The sequence below is a fragment of the Copadichromis virginalis genome, linkage group LG12, assembly GCF_057382275.1.
Source record: "Copadichromis virginalis isolate Kocher_CV1m ecotype Utaka linkage group LG12, C_Virginalis_male_GT1.1, whole genome shotgun sequence".
NCBI lineage: Eukaryota > Metazoa > Chordata > Actinopteri > Cichliformes > Cichlidae > Copadichromis > Copadichromis virginalis.
The window spans coordinates 12,922,665-12,947,051 of NC_140629.1; the positions used below are offsets into that span (position 1 = coordinate 12,922,665).

The window sequence follows — 24,387 nt, forward strand, 5'->3', positions numbered from 1 at the left end:
TGTTCTCATGCTGTCCTCCCATAGGTTGCCCAGCGTGTGAAGAGGTCTCTTTTTTTCCTCTTGTACTTTTCCCAATGTTGTGTAATTTTTTCAGTGTTATTCTCTCAACGCTGCCGGTCTCCGACTGTATTCCCATGTGATGTCTTGTTGTTGTGTGTGTAAGTCGGGGGGGGTCCTATTCCTCTGTGGGGCAACCTGCATATGGCCAATAAAGCATTCATTCATTCATTCATTCATTCATTCATTCATCTTCATCTCATGTGCCCCCCCCCCCTGGCGCCAGCTGGATGCTCAAGGCAAAAGCTGACAGGAATAACAAATTCTCCTTTTTTTCTCTTCGTCTTTCCTCATGTTGTGCATTTTCCATTGTTATACCCAACCTGTCTTCCACATATGATGTTTGTGTAATGTATGTATGGTCGGAAGGGTAAGATGGCTCTGGCAAAGGTCGGCAGCCTTAACCCAATTTCCTTTGGGGTCAACCTTCAGGATCAATAAAGTTTTATTGAATTGAATTGAAAATGAATTGAATTGGTAATGCCACTGTGGTTATGTCTTTGTTATAGTCTACAGCCTTGAAAAATTCTCAACTGAAATGTAGAATTTGTATGTTTAAACACACAGGTAGACACAAATGCTTTGTGAGAACATGCCCTTTCTCAACATGGTATGACTCAAAGAATATTTAACTACTTGCAGCAATGAACCAGTACAGGTTTCTGTTTCCCCATTTTATCTTATCTTTGGCAAGCCAACAAGGTGCAGCGACTTGGTAAGATAAAGCTGGGTTCAAATATAAGGAATAGTTTTAGGAATTTTTATCTCAGACCATCCTCATAGTTTGTACTCACCCTGACAGCACACCTAGCACCAGGTTGAGCATGAAGAAAGAGCCGATGATGATGAGAGGGATGAAGTACAGCCAGTTCCACATGTTCCCTGAGGCATCATTGGCCTGAACACATAAACACATAGAAACAAAGACTAGAACTGTAAATACCACTCTGTGATTGTACTTATGGGATAAGACTGATTTATGCATGTTTTTATGTCTGCTCTGTGTGTATTTTTCTTCATTTCAAGCAATCTTCTAAAAATACTAACACCAACCTATATGTTTGTTCATCTGTTAGTATTGACAGGTTTCTATGGGCTCAAATTGTGGTCATAAATATTTTATACTTGTAAATCAAATGCGTAGTTGTGAACTGAGTTTTGTAACCCTGTAAACCAAAATGTGTGAAAGTTTTCCGTTTGCTTTGTATCTATAACCAGACCTCAATGAAAAGAATTTGTAACTCGTGTTCCCAGTGAAGAAGTAGGAGCCTACCAGTCAAAAGTTTTAGAACATCCCAATTTTTCCAAGTCCCTTGAATAGGTTGACAAAGGTAAGTGGTGAACTGCCAGAGGTCAAAAAAAAAGAAAGAAAAGGTAAGCTCACCCAAAACTGAAAAATAATGTACATTTCAAATTATACAAAAATGCTTTTTTTTCCCAACACAACACAAATTGGGTTAACAATTTAAAACTGTTCTGCAGCAATGGAGGTTGATCAAGCTGTGAATGCTGGCTCTAATAATTCCTACAGGTGTTCCAACTTTTCTGGATTACTTACAACCTGTCTGCATAAAAGTGTTGCATCAGTTGAACAGTATTGTAGGGCTGCACAATTAATCATTAGAAAATCGCAATCTCAATTCATACTTATGTGTGATCACATTTCTAAATGACAACAATAACAAAAAAAAAAAAAAGTGACGATTGTACGGCATTTTGATCCGGGACATAATCTGCAAGAAAACAAGCGCTCACTCTTCCTGCTCAACAAATGACAAGGGCGGAGCCTTATACCACGTGATTCAGAAGCCAGCTGGCAGGAAAAAACAACGGAGAGCACGTGAGAGAAACTGCCTGAGGGGAGAAAACACAGTGAGCGCAGAGGAAAAGCTCACTGATGGCAGTGAGAATGAAAACCCAACTGTAAAATTAATTCCAAGAAAAGGTTCTCATTCCCCTGTGTGGAAGTTTTTTGGTTTTATAGAAGACAATGAGAGTCAAAATTATATCATTTGCAAGCTGTGTTTTGCCATAGTAGCAGCACCACAAGCTAACACTACGAATTTGTATAACCACCTTAAATGTCACCATAAAGTGCAATATGACAAAGCTGTAAAGGCCAAGAAAGTGACAGGAGAAAATCCGTCCCAGTCAACCACCCAAACATCAATAATGGGAACCTTATACAGCGCTTCCCCATACCCGTTGAACTCCCGCAGGCACAAAGAAATTACGGAAGCTATCACTTATCACCTGGCTAAAGATATGGCTCCCATCAACACTGTGCAAAACGAGGGATTTAGGAAAATGCTACACAGTGCCGTCCTGCAACTATTTTTCAAATGTTGCACTACCTGGTCTATACACGCAGTGTCGAGCAACGGTGGAGATGGAATTACAAGCAGTACAACATTTTGAACGATCTCTACCGCCATCGGAGCCATTTTCTGGTGAGTTCCACAAGTGTGCTGGTTTCCTAACACAGATCACGTTGCCTTTTAGGCAGCTGCGGCAGAATTATGAAAGTGATGGAGCAAAAATTGCCTTTTTTGTTCAGTTACTCCGCGGTCAAGCCTTAAACTGGGCTCAAGCAGTGCTACAAACCGACCAGGAGATTGCTTATGCTGAATTTCTCTCAAAGTTTATAAGTGTGTTTGAAAGGGGCACCGGAGCAGAAGCAGCGGGTCACTGTTTGCTGAACTTAAAACAAGGAAGACGGTGTATGGCGGACTTCTCTGAGGAGTTTTGGACACTGGCTGAGGAGACTGGATGGGGGCAGCCCACGTTGATAAGTACTTTATTAAACTGTCATGGTCCTGGGTCATTTTGACCCAGTGTTCTTAGTTTTCCTGTAGTTTTGTATTTTGTTCCTTATGTCCATTAGATTGTTTGGTTTGGTATTTGGATTCCCCCTGTGTCCATGCTTTTATTGTGGTGTTTGTTCTGGTACCGTGTTCCCGTCCTTTGTGTTCTGTGTTCTCGTCATCCCCTCGTATTCATCCTTGTTCTCTGCCTCTCTCTCTCTGTGCTCATCTCTGTGTACTGTGTTGTGTTTAAGGTCCACATCTTGGTGTCAGTATTTTCAGTTTCGTGTCCTCCCTGCTCGGTCATGAGTAATTGTCTTCAGCTGTGTTCCCCGTGTGTTCCCACTTCCCTCGTTACCTTCTTGTATTTATGTCAGAGTGTCCCTTTGTTCTGTGTTGCGTCGTCCCTCTAGGTTGTGTGCATTTCCCGTGTCTTCCCAGCGCCTCAGCTTTAGTTGCTCCCAGTATAGTTTTTGTATGACTTCTTATCAGAGGTGTGGACTCGAGTCACATGACTTGGACTCGAGTCAGACTCGAGTCATTCATTTTATGACTTTAGACTTGACTTGAAAAAATGTTCTAAGACTTGTGACTTGACTTGGACTTTTACACCAATGACCTGGGACTTGAATTGGACTTTAACCGGTTTACTTGAAAAGACTTGATATTTCACCCCAAATATAAAATTTAACATGCATATTATATAGAGATTGAAAATGTGACGTCATTCAGGGGTAAAACCGCAAAGGATTCTGGGAACTCGTGGCAAGAGGTACTAGCGCACGCAGGCTTTCAATTGAAATCAGTCACACAGCGATAAAAAAGAAACACACAAATGGCAAGAAGCTGTTGAATTATTAACTGCAATAGCCGGTCGCATGACAGCCACGGAAAGCCGACGGGTAAAGAGATCGGTTGTTATCGGATTATGTCGTTGAAGAGAAATTGTTCGAGCCATGTTTCCGAAGTAACAAAGAGGCGACGGATGGCCTGGATTGCAGCCATTCAAAGACCAAATATAACGTCCCAGAACACTCCAGCTCACAGGTTAGTCTGCTCCAAGCATTCCCACAAAGGCAAGTCTTCTGTTGTAGTTAATGCGCCATTTTCATAACATAATTGGTGATATAGGTTACAAGCAAGTCTGGCGCTGAACAGAAATTGTCGCGCTATGCTCCTGTGTTTATTGTGCATAAATAGTGAATTATCCTGACACAATATTGCGTTTCGCTTCTGTTATTATGGTACATTGACAAAAACATATACTTTTATTCACAGGATAAAACAGGTTTTTTGTATCACTAATTGCCCAGTACGATTACAGCATACAGTATTATTGTCACTGCTACATTTCTGTAACGCGTACCAGAAATTATTTCCACTGCTAATTAATTACCGTTGAGCGTAAAGGTCCTATTAATAAACGGTTAACGAATGTGTATTTATGATGACGATTTGTGAGACTGGTAAACTTACCTTTGTTCATACGATGGTCTTTCGTTCTACACGGTGCATTTCAAGGTCCTGTACCCATCCGTCGGTAAACTGTACCTGGGCTTGTTGCAGTGACCTGAAGTTACTAAACTTCATGAGTGTGTGCACTCACTCCAAGAACCGTATAATTATAAATATGCATATAAATATGCTACAATGAGATAGCTGACTTCATCTAACTAGCAAATGTTGTCCAGGCTACGTTGGTGATGCAGTTTTTTTTAATATGTATGATATTTTTGTCATGCGATTTTAAAGCCGGTCCTACAACCGCATCCAAGAATAACATGCAGCTTGTCTCAGAACTGTCGGTGAAAATTATTCTTGGAGCTAGGTTTAATTGAGCTGCATTTTAAAGAGGTGCAATTTCACAATTTGTGTATATTTTCTAAGTTCACTATTTTGTCATGTGTTGAGAAAAACACAGATTTAAAAATTACATGGTCTAATATTTACATTTAGCATATAACTGCAACATTCTTTTTTCGTTTTTTTTTTTTTTTTTAAGACTTGAAAGGACTTGAAATTCAAAATTTCAGACTTGTGACTTTACTCGGACTTTTGCACCAGTGACTTGAGACTCGACTCTGACTTGCCTGACATTACTTGAGACTTGACTTGAGACTTGAGGATAAAGACTTGAGACTTACTTGAGACTTGCAAAACAATGACTTGGTCCCACCTCTGCTTCTTATGTTCCTGTTAATAAAGACCTGCCTTTGAGTTCATCCCCGTGTGTCTAGAGCCGTGCATTTGGGTCCTCTCTTGCCTTCACACAGCCGCCGCATGACATAAACAATGTTTGTGATGAACTCAAGGGTGAAATACTAATGAGAGAATTGCCCAAAACCCTGTCGGAGGTGATAACCTTATGTGTGAACGTAGATGAACATATGAGGGCGCATCGCTGCACCGGCAACTACAGTTCCCGGAGGCCCGTGGGGCGAGCGGAGACAGCTTCTAGCGGAAGCGGAGGTAGAGATCGGGATGTGGATCGCGGCGATGAGCATGAGCAACCAATGCAGATCGGACGCTCCCAATTCTCCCCGGAGGAACGAGCCCGCCGACGGAGGGCCGGTGAGTGCTTTTACTGCGGCCGCAAGGGCCATATCGCCATTGTCTGTCCAGCACGGCCAAAAGACCACGTCCGCCGGTAGAAAGGAGGGTACGGGTGGGCGAGGTCTCCTTTTCACATTCTCCTCCACGTTTCATGCTAGCTGCTAAAGTGACTGTCCACTCTGCCTCCCACTCCCTTCAGTAGCTGATTTGACTGGAGCAGAGTTTCATGGATGCTTCCCTGGCTCTTGAACTCAAAGTTAACACACAAGCATTGCCCCACGCCTTGCAGGTTACCACTTTAAATGGTCAGCGTCTTCCCAATATAACTCTTATTACAGAACCCGTGTCCCTAACTCTATCTGGTAATCACAGTGAAATGTTACAGTTTTATGTTTTTCAAGCTCCTCTCACACCCTTAGTGCTGGGATTTTCATGGTTGCGCCAGCATAACCCCGTACTCGACTGGAAAGAGGAGAGGGTTCTGGGGTGGGGTGAGGAATGTCACATGACCTGTTTAAAAGGTTAAGGTTAAGGTTAAGGTTCTTTATTTGTCACATGCATAGTTATACAAGTATAACACACAGTGAAATGTAGCCTGACACGCTCCTCGACAAAAAATGGGGGGGGGGGGGGGGGGTGTAGAGGAAAAACATTAAAGCTGCTACTCCTGTAAAAACATCATGTAACCCACCACCACACTAGTCCCCTGACCTTTCAGCCATTCCGTCGGAGTATCATGATCTCAACCAAGTGTTTTGTAAGGACCGAGCCCGCTTTCTTCCTCCTCACCGCCCGTACGTTTGCAGTATTGATTTGCTCCCAGGTGCACCCCTTCCCACTAGTCGCTTGTACAGCCTCTCTCAACCTGAACGTGAATGCATGGAGAAGTACATCAATGAATCCTTGGCTAATGGATTGATTTGCCCCTCTTCATCCCCTGTGGCTGCTGGGTTCTTCTTTGTGACTAAGAAAGATAAAAGCCTCTGGCCATGTATTGATTTCCGGGGCCTCAATAACATCACCATTAAGAATAAGTACCCTCTGCCATTCTTGTCATCCGCTTTTAAACTCCTGCGGGGGCGACCATCTTCACTAAACTCGATTTGCGAAATGCTTACCACTCAGTCAGGATAAGAGAGGGAGACGAGTGGAAAACAGCCTTCAACACGCACCTGGGCCATTTTGAATACTTGGTCATGCCGTTTGGACTAACTAATGCTCCCACTGTTTTTAAAGGTCTAGTAAATAATGTGCTCCATGATTTCATCAATCGTTTTGTGTTTGTGTACCTTGATGACATTCTCATCTTCTCCCGCTCTCTCTCTGATCATGTACACCATGTCAGACAAGTCCTGCAACGCTTCCTGGAGAATCGCCTGTTTGTTAAAGGAGAAAAGTGCGAGTTTCATGTGAGTACTGTGTCATTCTTAGGCTACATCATTGACCGGGGCGATTTAAGAGCCGATCCAGCTAAAGTACAAGCAGTCTTGGACTGGCCCACTCCACCTAATCGTAAGCAGCTTCAACGGTTCCTGGGTTTCGCCAACTTTTATCGGAGGTTCATTCGTGACTACAGTAAGATTGCTTTGCCGCTAACTTCCCCTAAGGTACCTTACTGCTGGGATGATCGAGCCCAGGAGGCCTTCACGCAGCTAAAGAAACGCTTTGCTTCGGGTCCCATCCTCAGGCAGCCGGATCTCAAGCGGCAGTTTATTGTAGAGGTGGACGCCTCGGATATAGGAGTTGGAGCCATTCTCTCCCAACAACAAGAGGGTAAGCTCCACCCTTGCGCTTACTTTTCCCGTCGTCTCCCTCCCGCAGAGCAGAACTATGACATCGGGGACCGGGAACTGCTAGCAATCACACTCGCCCTGGAGGAGTGGCGCCACTGGCTAGAAGGCGCAGCGGAACCCTTTGTAGTATGGACAGATCACAAGAACCTCGAATACATCCAGTCGGCTAAACGGCTAAACGCCCGACAAGCCAGGTGGGCTCTGTTCTTTACAAGATTCTGCTTTACAATCACCTACAGGTCCGGTTCACGGAACGTGAAACCCGATGCTCTTTCCCGCCTATTCACCGCCTAAGAGGATCAGGCCCGTGACTCTCCTATTCTCCCTCCCACATGTGTAATCGGAGTCCTGTCATGGGAGATCGAGTCCCGGGATCCCAGCAGAAATAGTCTCGGACCGGGGTCCACAGTCTCTCGTCAGGTTTTCATCCGCAGACCAACGGTCAAGCAGAATGGGCCAACCAAGAACTCAAGGCAGCTCTCCGCTGCTTGACGTCCACTAATCAAATCACCAGGAGTGACCAACTGACGTGGGTGGAGTATGCCCACAACAGCCTTACCTCATCCGCCACTGGCGTCTCTCCATTCGAGGCCTCCCTGGGGTCTCAACCCTCCCTGTTCCCAGCAATCGAAGGTGAGCACTTTGTGCTCTCTGTTCAGCAGCACCTGCAGCGATGTCGGCGTGAAAGGCGGGCCACTAGAGCTGCCCTTCTTTGCACTGCAGACAGAAACAAACAGCTGGCGGATCGCCACTGGACCCCCGCCCCGGCATACTCCTCTGGACAGAAGGTTTGGCTCTCGACTCGGTATGTACCTCTCAGGACTGAATCACAAAAACGTTCCCCCACCTTTATTGGACCATTCAAAGTAGACTCCATTGTTTATCCCGTTTCTGTGCACCTCAAGCTCCCCAGGACCATGCATATCCATAATGTGTTTCATGTCTCACAAGTTAAGCCCCATTGTTCCAGTCCTCTGCGTGTAGATCCTGAGAGTAACCCATGACATCTTTCCTACAGAGAAATTGCAAAGAATGTCAAGGTGTCAGTGAGTACAGTTTCCTTCACCATCAAAAGGCACTCAGAAACAAACTCTGGCAGGAACAGGTCAGGGATACCCAAAGCCACAACTGAATCAGAGGACAAGTTTCTGAGAGTCAACAACTTGCGTGACAGGTGGCTCACAGGACAACGGCTTCAAGCACAGCTCGATAGTGGTCATAGTAAGTAAGTCTTAGTTTCAACTTTCAGGTTTGACAGGATGAGATGCAGCAAGAAAGCCATTGCTAAGCATAAGACAAACAGACTTCCCTGAGCCATGAAACACTGCCACTGGACTACTGAAGACTGGAAGAAGGCATTGTGGACTGATGAATCAAAATTTGAAGTCTTCAGTTCATCACTTTGTATGTCTTTGAGTAGGTGCCACAGTGTGTGGCGTCAACTGTCAGACATGGAGGAGGAAGTGTGATGGTCTGGGGTCGGTGACTTGTACAGAGTGAGAGGGACCCTGAACTGAAACAGCTACCACAGCGCCATGCAGTACTTGTGCAAAATGAATACCAAAAAAAAAAAGAATTTAAAAAAGTAGTGTAGCAGCATATACTGGGAGAAAAAATAAAACAAAGTTACATTAATATTAATCCTAAAGGTCATCTATAGAGTGAGGAGTTGTACAGTGTTATTGCCACAGGTAGGAAGGATTTCCTGTGGTGGTCAGTTCTGCATTTTGGGGAGATGAGTCTTTTGCTGCGTGTGCTCTGATAATCGAGGCGTACATGGGGTGAGAAGAGTTGTTCATGATACTGAGGAGCTTTTTTAGCATTGTCCTCTCAGACAATCCACCAGGATTTCCAGTCTGACACCCAGGACAGAACCAGCCTTTTTAACCAGCTTGTTCAGCCTGTTGGCATCAGCTGTCTTCACCCCACTGCCTCAGCACACAGCCGCAAAGAACACAGCACTCTCAACCACAGAGTGATTGAACATGGTCATTTTCCTACAGACATTAAAGGACCTGAGGCGCTTCAGTAGGAAAAGCCGACTCAGCCGATTCAGTGTTCTTGGACCAGTCCAGTTTACAGTCAATGTGTATCCCCAGGTACCGGTAGTCTTCCACGACCTCAGCCCCTTTGATGGGGAACAGGGGTAGGAGGAGGAGCAGGCTTCCTAAAGTCCATGATCAGTTCCTTTGTTTTTATGATGTTATGTTGTAGATAGTTTGTAGATAGCTCACACCACTCAACAAACCTGTCCGCCACATTCCTGTATTCCTCCTCCTGTACGTCCCTGATACAGCCCAGAGTCATCCGAGAATTTCTGCAGATGACATGACTGAGACTTGTACCTGAAGTCAGATGTGTAGAGGGTGAAAAGGAAGGGTGACAGGACCTTCCCCTCTGGCACCCCCATGCTGCTCAGGATGTTATCCGACCAGCAGCTCTTCACCCTATTTAACAGACTTGTTAAATAGTCTGTGATCCAAGCTACCAGTGGGGCATCCACCTGCATTTCTGTGAGCGAATTCCCCAGCAGTGATGGTCTGATTGTGTTAAAAGCACTAGAGAAGTCAAAGAACATGACCAGTGCTCCCAACAATGTCCAGATGAGAATAAGCATGGTCCAGCAGGTAGATGATGGCATCTTCCACACCGATACGGGGTCGATAAGCAAAATGCAGGGGTCCAGCCAAGGCTGCACCAGCGGACGCAGGATGAGTCTCTCCAGCATCTTCATAACATGTGAAGTCTGAGCCACTGGCCTGCAGTCACTGAGGGTCGACAGATTGATCTTTTTGGGGACAGGGACCAGGCAGGATGTCTTCCAGAGTGATGGAAACCTCTGCAGGTTCAGACTCATGTTGAAGATCCGATGTAGAACTCCACGCACAGCACCTTGGGACTGACACCATCAGGGCCTGCAGCTTTACTGGACTGGAGTCTGCCCAGTTCTCTTTTGATGTCATCTGCTGAAAGGGACAGAGTGAGACAGGCTGAGGGGGGAGGAGAGGGGGGAGGAAAATATGGGAAGAGCTAGGAGTGGAGACAGGAGACGCAGGGCAATCAAACCTATTGAAGTGCAGACTTAGGTTGTTGTTGAATGTGCATTCAACGTCCCCCTCCATTCCCACACCTGTCTTTTGTCTCTGGCCAGTAATGGCCCGCATTCCATTCCACACCTCCCTGGTGTTGTTTTCTTGGAGTTTGCTTTCCAGCTTCCTTCTGTAGGACTCCTTTCCCTCAGCACTCTTGGCTTTCAGCTCCTTCTGCACCAGGTTCAACTGTTCTTTGTCCCCGTTTCTAACAGCTCTCTTTTTCTTGTTTAGTGTAGCTTTGATGTCTTTGGTTACCCAGGGATTATTGTTGGAGAAGCAGCAAATGGTTTTTTTGGGAACCACCTTGTCTACACAGAAATTAATATAATCTGTAACACAGCCTGTGAGATTAGCTATATTGTCCCCATGAAAGTCATAAAGAAAATCCCAGTCTGTTGACTCAAAGCATCCCTAAAAAGTCTAACAGTTTTTATGGCTGGAGGTTGTCTCTAAATGGCAGGTTTGTAAAGGGGCTGGAGGTAGACAAGGTTGTGATAAGGCCTGCCTAGAGGAGGGAGAGGGATGGAGGTGAATGCCTCAGTAGCATTGGTATAAAACAGGTCTAGTGTTTGATTTTGCAGTCCACATAATACTTGAATGTAGGTAAAAAAGTGGAGAGGTTAGTGTGGTTGAAATTGCCCATTACAGCCACAAACATGGAGGGGCTTCGATTCAGAAGGTCTGCTGTCGCAGAGCTGATGATGTCATAAGCCTGCAGCGTGTTAGCAGCCATGTCTCTGTGAAAAACACAACACTGCATTCTCAGAAAAGTTTCTTCGTCCTCGTTAGCGTCACGAGCTTGTCCATTTTATTTAGCAATCGGTCTGACGTTACCAGTCACTACTGACGGGAGAGCAGGACGAAATCTTTTTCTCTTCAGTTGTCGTTCCTTCTCGGCTCTGCAGCCGTGGTAAATCCTTTTGATCACCGCGGGGACGCCAGCGGGGACGCCAGTGGGGACGCCAGTGTGGCTAAACTGCCGAAGTCCCAGTAGCTGATCTCGACTGTAAACAAAGGGGCAGTGTGGCGTCGCGGTCATCTCAGAGGACTTGTAGTTTTGAATTACTTGTCAAATGGATAGAATTACTTGCCTGTGCAAGTATACTGAAGAAAACACCCTACTCAGTAGAAAATACGAAAATGACAAATAAATGACAAATACATAAAACCAGAAGTAAGGACACTGGCCCTTGAGGACTGGAGCTTGACACCCGTGGTGTATAGGATCACAGTCTTAGGCCTTTTCCACATTTAAAAACTAAATTGTTTTTTTTTTTAAATGCGCATGTCCAGAATCACTCCCTTTCCCTGTTAGAAACTACATTAGTAATTAAACCGTTTTAGTATTTTTTTTTCTTAACAAGTGACTTTTTGTCCTGACTCTTTCTTCAATGAACTACAATTATGAGGTGTAGAAGTTTATAACTAAGAAGAAAGGCTAAACTTTTTCTTTGAAGGAGAATCTATTGGCTAGCACTGCTTGCATCTTCTGTATACCAAGCTATTCAAATGTGAGGATATTTGGGAAAAATTGAGTCAAGCAAGAGATTAAAGATCCCAAGGACACCAGCAAACCTATAACACAATTGCTAGAAAAGAAAATAATCAAGGTGTTGCAATTCATTCCCTTAACCAGATTGAAATGCTGTTACATTGTTTTGTATCACCAAATACTCGCAACATTCAAAGAACTGAAGAAAGATTCTATAGAACAAGAGGTCATAATTTTCCACAACTGATAATATAATCTAGAAAACAATTACTTCAGTTGCTGTTGGGTAAACTTTTTCACATTTCATTTTGTTATTTTTTTCAATTTGTTTTTTAATGTGAGCTCACATTTTGGGGGGATAGCTGTGATGGGGTGTGGCTTAGTTGCAGAGGAGTGGTGGAGCAGTGGATTCAAGGTGTGGTGTCAGTGGGAGGCTGCTGTCAGAGGAGGTGAACATCATCTAATCATGCCTTCCCTATTTCAGTAGGCACCGGGGCTGGAGAGAAGAGGTCTAAGCAGCTGGCGGCATACTGTGAGTACTGTGAGTTCCCTCCAAAAAATACAAAAAAGACCCTTTTCTGATGGGGACTGTTTAGTGGCTAAACTGCAACAAACTCTAAGATGTATACTTAATTACTTACATGCAAGTTGTTCAGAGAGAACCAAAGACCTACATGTGGCCCGTCAGCCATACAGTTGGTCCACTTTAATACAGAAAGCAGACAATCACAGTGACTACAGCCATACACCAATCTTGCCACGGTTCTGGGTCAGTTTCGACCCTGCGTTTTGTGTTCTTATGGGGCGACCGTGGCTCAGGGGGTTGGGAATCGCATCTGTAACCGGAAGGTCGCCGGTTCGATCCTGGTCGTTGTGTCCTTGGGCAAGACACTTTACCCTACTTGCCTACTGGTGTTGGCCAGAGGGGCCGATGGCGCGATATGGCAGCCTCGCTTCTGTCAGTCTGCCCCAGGGCAGCTGTGGCTACAACTGTAGCTTGCCTCCACCAGTGTATGAATGTGAGAGTGAATGAATAGTGGTATTGTAAAGCGCTTTGGGTGCCTTGAAAAGCGCTATATAAATCCAATCCATTATTATGTTTTGGTTTATTTTTGAATGATTGTTTTGTTCTCTGAGGCTACGATGATTGTTATTGTTAGAGTTCCATGTTTCTGTTTATTTGTGTTTCAGGATTTGTGTCTCATGTTTAGCATTTAGGTTCCATGTGTTATATTCAGTCTGTCTCTCAGTGTCAAGTCGGCGTCTTTGTGTAGTGAGGTCTTGTTTCCTGTTTTATTGTGAAGGTCTGCGTCTCTTGTGAATGTGTTTAGTTTTACCTCTTGTCTCATCCTGTTAATTACTCCACCACCTGTGTGTAATCTCCCTGTGTTTCTCTGTGTGTATTTAAGTCGCGTCCTCTGTTATTGTAGTTGCTGGTCCGTCTGTGTATCCACCGTGCTCCTTCTGTGTGTTATCCCTGCTGTCATCCGTCGTCATTCTCCGCTGTGTATCCTCCTTCATGTTCATGTCCTGGTTTGTGTTCACTAGTTTAGTTGTTTTCAGTTTAGATAGCCTTCTGTTCCTTTTGCCGTTTGCCTATTTTTATTTTGTGTTTAATAAACCACCCTCACACCTTTACAAGTGCCTGCATTTGGATCCTCCTTTTCTTTCTTCCACACGGCTCACTCAACTCGCCGTGACAAATCTAATCTTTTTCAGTTTAAAGTTGATAGATACATTATCCATCAATAAAGGTATTTGTATTATATTAGTAGCAGTAACTTATTCAATATCCAACCTGCAATGAATAATGACACACACACACACACACACACACACACACACACACACACACACACACACACACACACACGTGGAACTACTTCCACTTATTCCATTTTATTTTTACAGATAACGTGGAACCTCAGCTACTTCTATGTAAATAATTCAAAACATTTCATCTTGAAAACTAATGAAATCAAGGAGCTGCCGAGGGACATTCTGTGGGAGTCTATGAAGGTTTACATTAGGAGCAAATTATCAGTTATGTAGCATATAAGAATAAAGTACACTCTGAGGATGTTAAAACGCTGGTGAGGAACATGGGAGATGTCCATAGGTGACATGAGGTTCACCCACACCAGATCTGTTCAACGAAAAATTATTACTACAAATGGAACGAAATATTCTTATGATGGAGAAGGTGAAAAAAATATATACTAAAATCCAGACAGATTTATTGTGAACATGGAGATAAAGCAGGTAGGCTTCTTGTTCTTCGGTTTTAAAAAAAAAGTCAGCCGGGCAAATGATTACAGGAAGTGAAATGGATCCTGGCTTAATATCATACAACTATCACGACATTAATGATTGGTTTAAACAATATTATTCTAACCTATACCAATCAGAAGTAGAGGGTAATGCATCAGAAACAGACCTATTTCTCAACTCTCTGGATATTCAAAAATCTCTCTAGAGGCTCAGTCATCCTTAAAGCAGCCACTGTCACTTGAGGAAATAAGTAATCCTATTAAGCTATCTCGAACAGGCAGTGCACCAGGCACATAATGATTTCCCATCGAGTTTTACAGGGAATACCCTTAAAGCTCGCACCTGTTTTGAAATCAGTTTACACTGTAAAAACAATTGTAATATAAAAGTATTTTACTGTGTATTTTACAGTTCTGTACTGTTCTTCTGGAATATCATTAAATTTACATAAATAGACTGTGAACATAATTTTCTTGTTTTTAAAATGTATTTGTCTGTACATATGCATATTTAGTTTGTTAAAATACATTCACAAATGTATCATAATTTCATTATTCCATTATTTGAAAGATTGAACTGTTAAATTCAAATGCAATGCTATGGAGAAAAATATATAAAATGATTCTTATAAACTTTTTTTTACATCAAATAATTATTATTATTCTTGTTATTTAGGGTGATTGTGGCTCAAGAGTTGGCAGTTTGCCTTGTAATCAGAAGGTTGCCAGTTCAAGCCCCGGCTCGGACACTCGCGGTCGTTGTCTCCTTGGGCAAGACACTTCACCTACCACCTACTGGTGATGGTCAGAGGGGAATTATAAAGTGGAATTGTAAAGCGCTTTGAGGGTCTCAAAAAGCGCTATATGAATGCAATCCATTATTATTTAAACCAACTGTTAACTGTATATTTCTGTACATTTAAGTATTATTATTCATATTGCCGCATTCATTGACCTTGTTTATAGGTAAGTTCATTGTTTAATCACATTAAAATGTTCCTAATTTAATGTTTAAAAACACTTGAAAAGGGGCAAAATCGCATGTATAATTAGGGCAACAAACTGTATTGTAATTATTGGAAATAACCGTATTTTCATGAAAAGGTTATTTTCTGTTATTTTCTGGTATTATTTTAGCGCCCCACTTCCCAGAAATTACTGGTTTTTTTAGGATTTTTTTTTTTTTACGGTGTATAATGAATCCCTGGAAAACGGAAAGTAGTCAAAAACACTTATTCAGGCCATAATCTCAGTCATACTTAAAAAAGATAAGGACCCTGTTCAGTGTAGTTCAGTTCCTCCCCTCACTCAGCAACACAGTCTGAAGTTGTTCTAAGTGTTGATGCTGAAAAGGCATTCACAAAATAGAATGGACTTACGTATTTATACTTCTAAAACATTTTAGATTGGGGCCAAAATTTAATAGCTGGATTACAGTTTTATACTCAGTACCTATGGCTGCATCAGTACAATGCAAGGCTGTTGCCGTGCTCCTTATCTGTTTGTAATCAAGCCATTGGCAATCGCTATTAGATCAGACAGTAGGATTAAGACTACTGTCCAGGGTCAAGGTAAACCACAAAATTCTGCTTTATACAGATGATCTACTTCTGCTAATATTAGATCCAATTAGTGGCATGTCCTACTTCTTTATCTGTTTCAAAATAAATAATTTAGCAAGGTAAATCAACTATAGAAATTTGCCCTTTAAAATTGAAAAAGGATAAATTTACCTCCCAGGGATTAGAAATAACTGGTTCAATCATCTCTATGCATCCATACAATTACAAGTCTATTGTAGGAGTAAGGCTGGGCCATATCATACAGTTCACGGTAATACCGGTATAATGTTAGGCAATGATAAGAAAATGAAATATCGCAATAGAATATGTAAAAGACTAGGTAAAAGACTTTGTTTTCATACGCACATGGCGGAAAAAGCATGGCGGCGACAGAGAATGAGAAGGGGGAAAGCAGATTGTTGAATGAAACAGATGAACCAGAATTGGTTTGTAAAAATGGTGCAACTTCAGTGGTATGGAACTGGTTTGGCTTTCATCCGTCAGATACACATCAAAGCACATTTTTTGGTAGAGCATGCAAGCTGGCCGTTGTTATTAGCGCTATTACAGAACCGATTTTATCTGGTACACGGCACTCAAAAATCTGTCAAAAAATGTTTTCGTACGACCCTGCTAAGCTACAAAGATGCCTTTTGGTTAAACTGTCAGCAAGGAATTTGCATTTTCACTGTTACATTTTTATATAGCTTTAAGGCACATAAAAAACAGCTGCTTCTTTAAGTGAAAATACATTGATGAAGTTTTTTTGCACTAATAAAGTTGTGGAGTTGTAAAGTATATTGTCTCGCGTCAATTATATAGTCAGTTATATCATTATCGCAAATTATCAAATATATATCGTGATAAATATTTTTGGGCATATTGTCCTGCCCTACTTAGGAGGAACCAAAAATGACCTAGATAGGTGGTCAAAATTGCTATTGTCCTTAGCAGGATGGATAAACACAGTAAAAATGACTATAATGCCCAGGTTTCTGTATTTATTTAAAATGATTCCTATTTTTCTTCCAGTTAGATTGCAATATTTCTTTTATTTACATGGAATAAAAAACCTGCACGAATAAAGAAGTCATGTTTGGAGAGGATTAGGTTTGCCTAATTGTGTATTCTATTGTTGGGCAGTTTATATTTTTAAGTTAACATAATGGATTACCAGGTTTGCAGATAAAGAGGGACCTGTCTGGGTAAATATGGAACCAAAAACAACAGTTCACCTATTTCAATTTTGACTGCCCCTCTTCAGCTAAATATTGGTGTGCCTGGTGGTCCAAAATTTTATAAAGATTTGGCGCCAATTTGGAAAGTACTTTAATTTGGATATTTAATTTCTCTCCAGTAACATCTAATCATCTTTTTGTGCCATCCCAGACATTTCTGGATTGGAATAAAAAAGGACTGATTTATTTTAGCGATCTCTTTAATAAAGATGGTTTTGTCATTTAAATTCCTTTGTGAAAAACATGATCTACCAAAGTCACATTACTTTAGATATATTCGTGTTTTACTTCTAAATAAACTGGTGACTCTCAAAGTGGAGCCAATCAGAACCCAATGAGAATCGACAAGAAAATTGATACGGAATCAGTCAGTACATGATATCGATAATGGAATCGGAATCACTAAATTCTTATCAATTTCTATACCTATATATCATACTGCATGTGATGCTTTTTTAGTGTTTGCCAAACAAAACATAGCTCACTGTGTTTTATCGTGTAAGAATTATGTGAAATATAATTATAGCCCCAGATTGCATGGGAACATTTTTTCTCAAGTAACACTTATTGTGGGCTTTTTTTTTAGTGCTGTGTAGTAATCAGTGAATGCCTATTCTGACGCTGATATAATACCCTGTATTGTATACACATGTACATATGTTTTTTAACACAATAAAATTATGATACTGCTGCCCTGAGGTAAACCAACAAAATATATGGCCAAAGATCTTTTTTTATGTCCCCACAACTGGACTCACATTGTAGAGGATATCCACCCATCCCTCCATTGTAATACACTGGAAAACGGTGAGAACAGCGAAGAGGATGTTGTCAAAATTGGTAATGCCAAAATTGGGTCCAATCCAATACTCCCTACAGACAGTGCCGTTGGCACAGGTCCTTGCTGGAGCTTCATAGCCACAGGGGAAATCTGCAGTCTGCTCACCTGTAACCACAAAGACACACATTGACAGACTAAGGTATTTTTTTAGAAATTGTCACAGTGCGCTGTGTGGCATGCAGGATGTGGACCCAAATGCAGACTCCAAGACGTGGAAAGTAACTCCAAAACTGCTTTATTGCTGACACAAGGAAAAGAATATACTGGGACATGAATAACTCTAAACGAAGAGGCACACAGGGGACCACACAGCTGGGTATGAGGGAGATTGTGAGGCTGGGGAGAAGAAAACAAAAGGTTTAAATATAGGGGGTGGGTTTCAATAATCAATTTATTGATTAAAATCGATTTTAGCTTTAATAAAGCAATATTGATTCATTAAAATCCTGAATCAATTTTTAAATATAAATGTGTTTTACCAGAAACGCCAGAATCTCAGGCTAAACCTCACAAAACAATTTCAACAACCACCAAACAGCTAAAACAGCAAACGAGAGCAGGTAAACGGATTCCGCAAAAAGACATAAACACAAAGCACGGACAAACACATCAGAATCAGTGAGATGTTGGCTTTCTCACCCGGCAGCACGTACACAGACATGCGGTCGGGGTTGAAAGCCGACAGCTCACAGATTCTGATGGACAATGTGATTATTTGGATTTTATTCTTTAAATTTATGTAAGAGAAAGTCTGACTGATGATATAAAAGAATATCACACACATCACAGGGAACATATTTTACAATTAATTGTTCGTTCTCCTGTTGGAGCTTGCTTCACTGCATAATTTCTATTACAATCATATTTTTGTTTATATGGGGGGAATTCAAAATGTGTCACTCAACCCCTTATCTTCATTAAAAAACACATAGGAATGGTTAAGGTTCTATAACATTTGCTCACTTGTGTTAATCCGGAAACAGGTGCGATGAAATTTCCCCATGTAGAAGTCAAGGCCGATGATGGCAAACATGAGGATGGCAAAGAAGAGCAGCAGGCCAATCTGCAACAGTGGTACCATAGCTTTCATGATGGACTTTAAAACCACCTGAAGACCTGAGGCAAAGCAAGAGAAGTAAGATTAGCCATAGCCATGATTGATTGCATATGTAATGTAACATACAAGCATACCATAATGCTATCAAAATATATTTGCAGTAATTCTGTGTATGTTCTCAGTCATTCAGTCATGATAATCTAAGGAGCATGGAAAGAAAAGTGACTGGACTTCTTTAAGTTTCTTGAAGACGTTTCACCTCTCACCCGATAAGCTTCTTCAGTTCTAAGACCAAATGATGAAGAGTCGCAGGTATTCAAGCCCTAGTGGAAGTTGTCCCTTAAGAGGGTCGTGGACCCACTGTTGATCACGTGATTGCTATTGAAAAGTCTTTGAGAAACATAAAGAACTCCAGTCATTTTTCTTTCCAAGCTCCTTAGATATTTACAATATCCTTTGAATTTTTCTTTTACAACCAAGTCTCCTTGTCATTTTGCCTCTGTCCAAAAGATGCAGAGGAACTGTAGTGCTAAGGAAAAATATTTACTTGTTAATCTAAGGAAGACGTTTCACCTGTCATCCGAGAAGATTCATAAGTTCTAGGGTCAAATGGTGGAGAGTCCCAGATTTAAAACCTATGGGAGTATTCCCCCAAGAGGGAAAGTGGACCCCCTCCTATTTTTACACCAGATGTTTTTCTTGAGTGTGGCTCTTGGCACTGAAAGTGCACTCTTATAAACTGTATGGATGTACTTCAATATACTGTATAGAAATGCTCATATACACTGTAGCACAGTACTCCTATACACTGTATAGTACACTGGCTTAAGGTATACACCACTAAAATTAAAAAGCTGTGAAATTTTGCAATTTATCTTCAGAACAGATGTTTTTGCAGTATAGTAGTTGTTTGTTTGTTAACCTATTATAATGCTGTAACATGCTAACCACATCATGACCATTAGCACAGACAGCACATGTATTAAAATGTGAAGTGGACTTACTTGGAATCCCGGAGACAAGTTTGAGTGGTCGCAGCACTCTCACCGCCCTCAATGTTCTCAGATCAAAGTCAGCCCCCACAGTGGCCAGGATCCTACACACAATAACAGCATGGATTCAACAATAACATTAAGCTGTATAGTTTATAGCCTTGTTTTGGTATGGTACCATCACAAAAAAAGCTGGTATAATTTAGCAGTGGGATGTTCTTTAAACTCACTGACCAAAACCCATGTTGTCTAGTTATTTAACTGGAAATTTATGAAAAGTGCATATGTTCCCTTCTTCCAATTCACAATTATGGCTTGTATTGTGCTTCTGGGGCACACAAAGCTTTAGAAAAGGTGTCATACCCTTGTACTGATTTATGTCGCAATACAGTGTGATCACAGACATCTACAGACTTCTTTTAACCTGACATGAAGTGTGAACTGTGGGATCTTGAAATACGATGAATTAAACTGTGTCCAGTTACTTCAGTGAATTGCTACCTTATCGTGGTGGAGGGGTTTGCGTGTCCCAGGGATCCCAGGGGCTATGTTGTCTCCCATAGCAAATTGGTCCTGGGTGAGGGACCAGACAAAGAGCAATTCAGAAGACCCTTATGAGAAAAACATGGAAGGAACAGTTTACCCTGCCTGGGGAGGGTGCCCGAGGGCAAGCGTCTGGTGGCTGGGCCTTAGTCCATGGGGCACAGCCCGAAAAGGGGACATGGGCCCATCCTCCCGCAGGAGCGGAGGCCCTGGCGGACTGATCCCTGGCTACCAAGACTGGTAATTGGGACATGGAATGTCCCAATTGCCAGGACTCCGTCTCTGTCTGACTCTGGACTCTGTCTCAGTCTGGAGTTGCCCCTGGTGAGAGGCGGCGGGCTGGGGTGGGTATTCTAATATTCCCTCGGCTTGCTGCCGGTACGTTGGGGTTCTTCCCGGTGGATGAGAGGGTTTATCCCTGCGCCTTAGGGTCGGGGAACGAGTCCTGACTGTCATCTGCACTTATGCGCCAAGTGGCAGTTCAGAGTACCCAGCCTTCTTAGAGTCCTTAAGTGGGGTGCTGGAAGGTCCTCCACCTGGAGACTCTGTTGTCCTACTGGGAGACTTCAATGCTCACGTGGGTAACGACAGCAAGACTTGGAGGGGCGTGACTGGGAGGAACGGCCTCCCTGATCTGAACCTGAGCAGTGTTTTGTTATTGAACTTCTGTGCAAATCACAGTTTGGCCATAACGAACACCTTGTTCGAACATAAGAGTGTCCATAAGTGCACGTGGCACCAGGACGCTCTAGGTCGCAGGTCGATGATCGATTTTGTAATTGTATCACCAGACCTGCGACCAGAAGTTCTGGACACTCAGACAAAGAGAAGGGCTGAGCTGTCAACTGATCACCACCTGGTGGTGAATTGGATCAGGTGGCGGGGTAGGACACCTGACAGACCCGGTGCACCTAAACGCGTAGTGAGGGTGTGCAGGGAATGCCAATTTCCGGGGGGCGAGGTCACTGAGGCAGTTAAACAACTCCTTGGTGGCAGAGCCCCTGGTGTGGATGAGGTCCGCCCCGGGTTCCTGAAGGCTCTGGACGTTGTAGGGCTGTCCTGGTTGACACGCCTCTACAATGTTGCGTGGAGATCAGTGGAAGTATCCCTGGACTGGCAGACCGGGGTGGTGGTCCCCAGCTTTAAGAAGGGGGACCGGAGGGTGTGTTCCAACTACAGGGGGATCACACTCCTCAGCCTCCCTGGGAAAGTCTATGCCAGGGTGCTGGAAAGGAGAGTTCGTCCGCTAGTAGAACCTCAGATACAGGAGGAACAATCCGGTTTTCGTCCTGGTCGTGGAACACTGGACCAGCTCTTTATCCTCTCGAGGATACTTGAGGGTGCATGGGAGTTTGCCCAACCAGTCTACATGTGTTTTGTGGACTTGGAGAAGGCATTCGATCATGTCCCTCGGGGTGTCCTGTGGGAGGTGCTGCGGGAGTATGGGGTGTCTGGCCCATTGCTACGGGCCATTCGATCCCTGTACAACCATTGCAAGAGCTTGATTCGCATTGCCGGCAATAAGTCGGACTCATTCCCGGTGGGTGATGGGCTCCGCCAGGGCTGCCTTTTGTCACCGATTCTGTTCATAATTTTTATGGACAGGATTTCTAGGCGCAGCCAAGTGGCGGAGGGCTTTCACTTCGGTGGCCTCAGAATCTCATCTCTGCTTTTTGCGGATGATGTGGTTCTGTTGGCTTCATCGGGTGATGGCCTCCAGCTCGCACTGGAACGGTTCGCAGCTGAGTGTGAAGCAGCGGGAATGAGGATCAGCACCTCCAAATCTGAGGCCATGGTTCTCAGCCGGAAAAGGGTGGAGTGCCCACTCCGGGTCGGGGATGAGTTCCTGCCCCAAGTGGAGGAGTTCAAGTATGTCGGGGTCTTGTTCGCGAGTGATGGGAGAAGGGAGCCGGAGATCGACAGACGGATTGGTGCTGCGGCTGCAGTATGCGGTGAAGAGGGAGCTGAGTGTAAAAGCAAAGCTCTCAATTTACCGGTTGATCTATGTCCCTACCCTCACCTATGGCCGCGAGCTGTGGGTAGTGACCGAAAGAACGATATCACGGATACAAGCGGCGGAAATGAGCTTCCTTCGAAGGGTGGCTGGCCTCTCCCTTAGAGATAGGGTGAGAAGTTCAGCTATCCGGGAGGGGTTCAGAGTAGAGCCGCTGCTCCTCCACAAATCGAAAGGAGCCAGCTGAGGTGGTTCGGGGATCTGACAAGGATGCCTCCTGGGTGAGGTGTTCCTGGCATGTCTCACCGGGAGGAGGCCCCAGGGCAGACCCAGGACACGCTGGAGAGATTATATCTCTTGGCTGGCCTGGGAACGCCTTGGTGTTCCCCCCGGATAAGCTGGAGGAGGTGGCTGGGGAGAGGGAGGTCTGGGCTTCTCTGCTTAGGCTGCTGCCCCTGTGACCCGACCCTGGATAAAGCGGAAGAAGATGGATGGATGGATGGATGGATAGACATGCAGTGTGAACTGTGGGATCTTGAAATACACAAGTGTATCCCTTTTTAAACTGTGTCCGGTTACTTCAGTTTGCCAGCTGGACTCAAATCAACTTCAAGACATTACAGAGTGTGCATGAATCTGAAACCTTGACATGTAGAATAGCAATGGTGGATTTTTGGTATGCAGAGTGGAGTACAGCAGGGAGGAGGGGCAGCCCAAACAACAAACACCACTTCTAAAAGTAAACTTCAATTGGTCACAGCAGAACATCTTATAAGCTTAGTGTGACTTGTGGCTGAGCTGCTACAGAACTCTCATTCAATCAATCAATCAAAAATTGTTTAGAGTCACTGATCCTATGAAGAGACATTTTTATTCTAATAGAACTGCTCACATCAAGACTCACAATGCCTCCATCCATAGGACACGAGGGCTCTGAATGAAGATGAAAAATGTGTAAGACAGCAGTCTCCTCTATTAATACTTAAGTGTCAGGTAAACATGTTAATAAGACTTTTCTTATGACATAATGTCTTAATCAACAAAAACACTTTTGTACGCTGATCAAAGATGGTAGCCACTGGCTCATGTGCAATTTAAAAAAAAACCTGCCTATGAAAATAATCAAGTCCATAACAATATTTGCAACAGACTAGCAGAATTGTTTACTAAAGCATTCATCCATCATGGGCTTATTATTATTAGGGTTGTGGAGGGGATTGGAACCTATCCCAGGTATTAGAGCAGAGCAATATGGCCAAAAATATTTATCACAATATATATTTGAAAAGTTGCGATAACAATATAACTGACGATATAATTGAATTATAATATATTATAATAGGTTAACAAACATAAAATATAACTCCATAACTTTACTAGCGCAAAAAAACCCATCAATTTATTTTTACTTAAACAAGCAGCTGTTTTTATGTGCATTAAAGCTATATAAAAATATAACAATGCAAATGCAAATTCCTTGCTGAAAGTTTAACCAAAAGGCATTTCCAATGGAAATGGGCTGACATATCCTGAGCATAACTATGTATAATATCCACTAACATTAAACTGCAGCGTGCCTAATAATAAGTCAAATAGGTATTTTTTGGACCATAAGGTGCACGGGATTATAAGGCACATTAACAGAAACAAAGCAGTCAGATAAGTCAAACTTTATTCAACTCATTCTTCTTGCTTCCCCCACTTCTGTACCATTGATTCATGCTGTATTCTATCACAGCTGCTCTATTCTCATGTTGCAGTATACAGGGAGTGCAGAATTATTAGGCAAGTTGTATTTTTGAGGAATAATTTTATTATTGAACAACAACCATGTTCTCAATGAACCCAAAAAACTCATTAATATCAAAGCTGAATGTTTCTGGAAGTAGTTTTTAGTTTGTTTTTAGTTTTAGCTATTTTAGGGGGATATCTGTGTGTGCAGGTGACTATTACTGTGCATAATTATTAAGCAACTTAACAAAAAACAAATATATACCCATTTCAATTATTTATTTTTACCAGTGAAACCAATATAACATCTCCACATTCACAAATATACATTTCTGACATTCAAAAACAAAACAAAAACAAATCAGCGACCAATATAGCCACCTTTCTTTGCAAGGACACTCAAAAGCC

General features: G+C 42.9%; 1 protein-coding gene across 1 annotated transcript in view; it reads right to left on the reverse strand.

The window, feature by feature from the left end:
* LOC146696591 (voltage-dependent N-type calcium channel subunit alpha-1B-like) overlaps window positions 1-24,387 on the reverse strand; it is a 222,287-nt gene that overhangs the window by 133,125 nt on the left and 64,775 nt on the right. Inside the window, exons 5-8 of the mRNA XM_085474072.1 lie at window positions 19,764-19,855; window positions 18,666-18,818; window positions 17,620-17,807; window positions 852-955 (exon numbers count right to left, since the gene is read on the reverse strand). Coding sequence (XP_085330198.1) covers window positions 852-955; window positions 17,620-17,807; window positions 18,666-18,818; window positions 19,764-19,855 — 537 coding nt within the window. The remainder of the gene's footprint in view (window positions 1-851; window positions 956-17,619; window positions 17,808-18,665; window positions 18,819-19,763; window positions 19,856-24,387) is intronic.